Genomic DNA, 7,500 nt, shown 5'->3' with positions numbered 1-7,500 from the left:
TAACAGGAGCAACATCTCAACCGGTTTTACAATTGCTACGTTTGTTTACTTGTGTGTGACGGCTGCATATTTTAGGTTCACGTTCATGTTCTTTAGACAGCAAACACAGAGCCGATACATCCTCACATAGAGTTTGTGTGTGTATGTGTATGTGTGTGTGTGCATAGAGCCCACGGTGGGGGTGAGGCAGCTTAACGTAATAAAGCATGTTGTATTGACATCTGTGTTGTGTCTATTGATTCCCCATTATGGAGCTAACAAACCTGCCTGGACGCTTTGTCATTCGCAATCACGTTAGCACCGGGACTCACCAACAACGCTGCCCCTTTTAAAATCTGATCCATACACACACACACACACACACACACACACACACAGAAGCAGGTGTCCTTACATGTGCACACTTCCTTGCATTCCTACACATCCGCAGCAATCGTTCATGTCACCATACACATTCACACACACCCAAGTCCACCCACACACACACGTTGGAACCACAAATTCTCACACGCATACACACACACAAATGGCGTGGCGAGAGAGTAGTCAATGCTGGCTAATCAATAGTGGTGGAAGGTTAAAACCACTCACACAATGGGCAGCTATGAGCTGCTTGTGGTTTCCAGATAAACCACGCATGCCGGGAAGATCCATAACTGACCTCAACGTGCAATTATTGAATCGTCTACCTGCTCACACACAGGGCCAGTTACACCCCGCTCAACCCCCCCTTCTCTCTATCTAAAACACACATACACAAATAAGCAAAAAATGCATCAATTTTCTCTCTTCATAAACCCATAAAACTGCACACTGCTGCGGCCACAGCACATTCAACTACACACAGACATGTTCTTTTTTCTCACTTATGCTCATTCAAAAACACACATACCTGCTGCATATACCACCACATTACCACAGACAAAGAAATGCTGCTTCTAGTCTGAACTAATTCTCTGCATTCTCTTGCTCAAACACAAATACCTGCTTATACATACATGCACAAACACACACTCACACGGACGTACACACACACACACACACACGCACGCACGCACGCACGCACGCACACACACACACACACACACACACACACACACACACACACACACACAAAGCCAATTAATCCAGACACACAGGCCTTTGCTTAGGCCCAGTTTGGTGTGGCCCAGACAACACAACCTCCTACTGGGCACTGCGAGGTGAGGATCCTGGGTGTGAGAGGAGGTAGTTATCGAGCAGCACGGAGCACTTTGTGTGTGTGTGTGTGTGTGTGTGTGTGTGTGAGAGTGTGTGTGTGTGTGTGTGTGTGTGAGTGGGCTGAAGGTTTGTGCTTTGAACTCTGCAATAAAAGTTTCTCTGCGCTGTTGTTAAACAATAGAATAGAATAAAACAGGTCAGAATAGAATACTATTGTTTCATTGCCTTATTGTTTCAGTATTTTCTTGCTGCGGTTAATTTAGATCCAAGATCAAATTTTTCTTTTTGTTTGTTTTTGTTTGTTTGTTTTGCTTGTTCTCTTTGTTGTATTTTTAATAACACCTGCATAACATATTTTTTACACAGCTGTTTGATCGTGTGTCCTCATGACTTGTCATCATTTACTTATGTTTTACTACTGCGTATAGAAGTAAACTAACAAGAAAAGCAGGTAGTAGAACAAACAGGTTTGACCAGAGAATAAAATGAATACTGTGCTGAATAACTAAAGCTGGGATAAGAGGCCTCTTGGAGTAGCCAACATAAATAAACCATCCCTCCCAATCCAGACACGTGCCGTCTCTCTGTGAATTTGACAGCTCTCAGTTTTATATGGGCCACAGTGGCCCTGGAGGATTTTACAGCACTGTACATAAAATAAAAGAGCATTTAGATTTCCTTTGTTGTGGTGCAGAGCAGGGACAGAGCAGCGGCAGCTACAGGTCCCTCTCTGCCCTGCCTGCCCTCTGAAAACCACACAGCAGAAGAGAGACTGTCTGGTAAGATCTCTGAGCTGCACAAAAGACAAGCTGTTTAAGTCTTTGTGGCAAAGCTGTGAAGCTGAAAATGAGCTGAGAAACATCAGTCTCTGCTCGTCAGCAGTGGATCCAGATGCTTGATTGGCACGCGTGTGTTAATGACAAGTAAACAAGATAGAACTCAAGGAGGACATGCATGTTTGGATAAATGAATGACTGAGAAATTACATTTATCCTCTCCTTTCTGTTCTTCCTGCTCAGAGAAATTAAAACAATCACATTTTAGCCACAATAAATTAATTTAAAAGCCTGAAAAAGTAAATCTTACAAAAATGAAAATACACACAGCAATCCTCGCAAATACAACCATGGAAAATGTGTTCTATCACTACTGGTCTTACGAAATCAATGCATAGACTTTTTGCTGTGGGGGTATGATGTCTTTACTCAAACACCATTATGCTAACAAGCTGGGATTGGACATTTATTCACTAAAAGCACTTGAGTTGTAAACCTGAAGGGTTTTTTCTGCATATTTCATGACCTCACTATACAAGCGTTTGTACTCACAAAGCAGCACTACTAGTGGTTTGGATAAAGGTGAATTTCAGAGCAAAGAAGTGTCAAGATTTGATCAATCAAGGTTTTCTTTTTTATGCTAATAATGAAATATTTTTACTCATATTCAGACTTTCATTTCCACACATAGTAATAATACTTCCACTAGTATAGAGAGCTTCTAATACAACACCAAAACACTGAACTCAGACTGATAGATTACCTTCAGTTGGGATTGTTTACTGCCGTCAAATGAAGAATTCATTTTCAAAAGTATATTATTAATATGAAGAGATGAAATGTATAAAGAAACAGTCTTATGAGTGTTTTAAAAGCGTTTACTGTGGTGAAGTGTCTTAGGCCCAGCTGAGCTGAGGCCAGCTGTCTCAACACTGTAGTGTTCAAAAGTCGAGCTGACAAAAAACCCATAAGCCCTCAGTTTAGATCCAGTATAGAGCCACTGTCTGCTAGCGTCTGCTGTTTAGGACCTCTCTCTCTCTCCGTCTCCACTGAACCTCGCTCACCTCATCTCAGACTTCTGACTCCTCGTCTTTGCTCACACTAACGCAAACACACCCCGATGACACACACACACACACACACACACACACACACACACACACACACACACTTACAGGTGCAGCAGGTAATCGTATAGATGCACACATGCACACCTTGGTCAAAGGCGCAGATCAGAGAGGGACAGAGAATTGTGGGTAACAGACTTAGCTAAAGTGGCTTATGGGGCCCGGCCAAACCACACCAGGCAAATCCAATTCAGCAACCTCCCTGACCATAGGGAACGAGACAGAGCGACAGAGAGAAAAAGAGGGAGAGAGAGAAAGAGAGAGAAGGGAGTTTGCATTTTACTGAAAAGGCTTTCGTGTCAAGTGAATACTTCACAGAAATGAGAGAGAGACAGAGAGAAAGAGAGAGAGAGAGAGGGAAACAGAGGATTCTGAGTTTCTTTCTCTCCAGAGATTAAGGATGAAAGACAGAGAAAAAAACAGAGGGGAAAGGAGGGATGAGTGTTGGCCTTTGCTCTCCTGCGTTTATTTCTCTCATGTGTACTGGATGCTTATCACACCAACATGTTTAAATAAAGAAGCAGCTCGTACAGGAACTTTGACCCCTTCATTTTCTCATGAGGAAAAACACAAGGGAGACAGAGCTGAGACCTGCTGCCTCACTCACACTTTCATTCATTCAGTCATTCATTTTTTCACCTATTTATTTATTTGTTAAATGATTTTACTGCTGTAATTCAATCATCCTCAAATTCATGTTCATTTATTTGTCCTTTAGACTGTACTCTGTTATTTAAATTATTGATTTTTTTCACTCAATCATTATTTTATTCTTACATTTCATCATTAATACATTGCCTTTTTTATGGTTATTTACTTTCATGATTTCACTCTCACTCAGTCACTGTTTTTATTGATTCAGTTCACTGATTCTTTCACCTGTTAATTCTCTAACTGATACTTTAACCTTCTAGTTCATTTATTATTCGTTTATGCACACACTCATACAGTTATTCATTCAATCATTCATTCACTCGCTCACTCCCAGCCTCCACCTCTGCTCCTTGCGTTCTCATCATGTCTTTTACTTTAATTTCTTAAAGGACCAACAGAGAAACTGACCTCCCCCTCCCCCCCTCCACCCCCACTCCCAAACAGGAGCCAGTGGTTATATGTCGCCTGTCAAAGCAGCTCTCATTAAAACCTCAACCGTTTTTCTCCTCCTGACACCTACTTAAGGTGATAGCCTGAATTACCCCAGCACGGCTCGGCACGGCTCTCCCTGCACACCTAACCCCCCCCCCCACATCTGTCATTTGAAATTTCCGCCTGGATGGATTAAGGCGGTGGGGATGGGGACGGGGGGAGCCACTGGCACCGTCACCCTCTAGGAGCCCCCACTCATGTTCACACACTTCAGCACACACACACACACACACACACTCACACGGTTTGTGTCAAATCGGTGACCAACGTGTAGCAAAGTTTAAAAAACCTCCACAGGTGGTGAGACGAACAGAGGCAGGTGGAATAAAGTGTGGTGAACTTTGACCTCTAGCAGGGGCGATCATCATGAGAAAAAATATTGAATTAAACAGAATTTTTTTCCATTTTCTAGTGTAGTGTGTTTAAGCGTCCAACACATTAACTTCCACCTTTTCACTCTGTAGTAACCCAATAATAAATGTATGGATACTATACTGAACAAATATCACAGATAAGTGTTACAGCCCTTTAGGAATCATATAGGAAAGTGATTCCACTGGAGATGAAAAAACTACCATAAAACACACTGCTATTATTGATCACGTTTAGTGAGTCACTAAAGCAATATTATAGTGATCATGAGGTATTAAAGTGTAGCATAAAGGCATGATAAGGTCATTAGAGTAAGTAAGTATTGATTGACAGACCCACTGTAAGTCCCTTTAGTGAAACGCCAATTACAGGAATATTACACAACTACAGAATTAAAGTAAGTCCTTTAAGGAATATTATAGTGTGCTATTATGTCAGTTTTATTTTGACAAACATTTGAATTTCACTCTCACAGAAACTGTCGCTCTATTTTCTCCTCACATCATCTCCTGTCTGTGTAGCCAAAGTTTCTCCCTCAGCCGACTTGATACTCCTGTTTTCCCAATGTGGCCCCAGTCAGAGATCAATACCCTCTGATCGATAGATGCCAATGAATATTCCCCCCTAACCTGACCGAGAAAGAGTGAAAAGACTGAGAGGAGAGGAGCGAGGAGACAGGAGAGAGGAGACAGATGGGATGGAGCTGGAGATGGATGGATTGTGAAAGAGCAAAAGATGAGGATGAGAGTGTGGCGCCTCTGTGAGACTGTGATGGATGCTAATGAGCCAGATATTTATGCATCCAATTTTGGGTGTGTTTTACATTCTGGATTTATATGCAAGTAAGTATTCTAGTTCAACTCTGCTTATTTTGGTAATAAATTCACTTTTATCTTTTCAAGGAGATACAGAGGTAATGACAACAGTGGCAAAAAAACTATGCTCCTCCTGGTGAGATATTTAATGTTCAAATTTTCCTTCAATTTCAGGCAGCTCAGAAAAAGGAAAATCATTACTAATTCAGAAGACAAGGTGATTTGAATGATTTGAAAAGTATCTTAAGGCTTTGGCAGATTTTCCTTTCTTACACAAATTACATCTGAAGACTCCATAAGCTGCTAAATAACTTTGTAAGATGCTTATTTTGCAAACCAATAAAACAAATTCAAATATGGAAATTTGCTTGGTAAAGTGAAAGTTGTGTGTTGTATCATATTTATTAAAATACGGAGCATTAAAAGTAAAAAGTAGATGGTAAACATGTCATTTCTTTTAGTTTGTGGTTAAATTTGAGGTCAAACTAAAATAAGAAAATATCATGTTGTGCAGTTAAACCTGTGTTGAGATCAAGCTATAGCTAATGACCGGGTTTTATTCCTTGTGTTGGGGCACAGTGGTGAGAAAGGGCCGGTGAAAAGGCGTCTTACCGGGGCTGGACCGCGGAGCCAGCGAGGACTTGAGTCTCCAGGCGCTGAAGTCGGACGCTGTTCTCTGAAAGACGAAGGGGACCGGCAGGGGGACAAACATGGTCCTCTGTCGACCTGGGGGTCGTTGTTGTTGTTTTTTTTTTTATTTTAGTCTCACTTTTCTTCCTCTCTTATCCGTCGTTCCTTCCGTCGGTCTTTTGCCTCTCTTCGTATGCTTTCCAGGTTTGTGGGCAGCCGTATGTAAAAACGCTGGGATGGTTTGGAGGAAGGAGACTCAGTGTTTTGCCTTTTCTCTCCGTGGATCGAGCCTGTGCCTCAGCGGATTCACATGTCTCTGTTTTTGGATATTTCTTTAGCTCTGGGATACAGATGGATGTTATGATCCTCTCACTTGTGTCTTCTCGGAGTCAACTAGTCCGGCACACACACACACACACTACACACAGCAGGGCGCGCAGCGACGACTGTTTGGCTTTGGGAGAAAAAAATAAAGCTACCAGTGTTGCTCCATGCAGGCTAATACAGGCTGCAGGTGACTGGACAATGGATAATATCTGTTATCATTGCACCCATGTGAATCTAGTGCAGTTGGTGCTCCTCTCTCAGCTGCTCTCTGCTGGATGTAACACAGACACAATTAGTCTCCATTTATTGTGTCCAGACAGCTGTGCGTAAAGATCGCAGTGGCTCGCGGTCTGTCTTTCTCCTCCTCGGGTTTGCTTTGGTTTAGGCTTGGAAAAGACACATTTCTCCTCCTGCAATCTCATGAAAAGTCTCAAACAAACACTGTCCACCGGTGAATCCTCGGTATGGAAAAATGGGGGAAAAAACTGTCCTTGTAAGACTGGAGTTGCTTCTTTCGGATTCTCGTAAAGATTTGGTTAGTAGCTGGCTGGTCTGCTGGAGAATACATGCACACAAAGCGACACAATAATAAAACGCAAAAGCATTATTTGGTAAAAGATAGAAATAATCAAATAATAAAGTAAGGCTACGCAGGCACCTCCTGTCTGACTTTCGCTCCTCCCTCTCCTCCCCTCGCTGTTTCTCTCTCCCTCTTTCTCTACCGCGGGTCACTAATTAAAGCAAAATCAATAGATAAATAAATGAATAAATCCATATCAATAAGTGCACCTGTCCTCTGGTTTCCTCCTGCAATGATGCGAAATCAAGAAAAAGAGGAGGAGGGAAAAAGCGATACCCCCTTTTCTTTTTACGCTGGAGTGTCTTTTCTTTGGCTCTGCTTCGCCATCCGCCGGTGTGTATCTCTCTCTCTCCCTCTCTCTATCTTTCAGTCTATCTCTGTGTGTATCCTGCGTGTGTGTGTGCGCGCGTATCTGCGTCCCCTCAGTTTATTTTGGGAACCCCGGTGGTTTCGGTCCGACACCGCGCAGCCTGAACGCACTCTGGCACGGCGAAGCGCTCCGGCCGGGAGGCAGACACAGATACCCC

General features: G+C 42.6%; 1 protein-coding gene across 1 annotated transcript in view; it reads right to left on the bottom strand.

Moving 5' to 3' along the window:
* pou2f2a (POU class 2 homeobox 2a) overlaps positions 1-7,254 on the bottom strand; it is a 64,136-nt gene extending 56,882 nt beyond the window's left edge. The window contains exon 1 of the mRNA XM_023394936.2: positions 6,049-7,254. Coding sequence (XP_023250704.2) covers positions 6,049-6,148 — 100 coding nt within the window. The 5' untranslated portion in view covers positions 6,149-7,254. The remainder of the gene's footprint in view (positions 1-6,048) is intronic.
* Between the last annotated feature and the right edge of the window lie 246 nt (positions 7,255-7,500).

The sequence above is a fragment of the Seriola lalandi genome, unplaced genomic scaffold, assembly GCF_002814215.2.
Source record: "Seriola lalandi dorsalis isolate HSWRI2012SDOR001 ecotype SW California unplaced genomic scaffold, Sedor1 jcf7180002054954, whole genome shotgun sequence".
Lineage (NCBI taxonomy): Eukaryota > Metazoa > Chordata > Actinopteri > Carangiformes > Carangidae > Seriola > Seriola lalandi.
The sequence above is the reverse complement of the archived record's forward strand: the minus strand, read 5'-3'. Positions and strand labels throughout refer to the sequence as shown.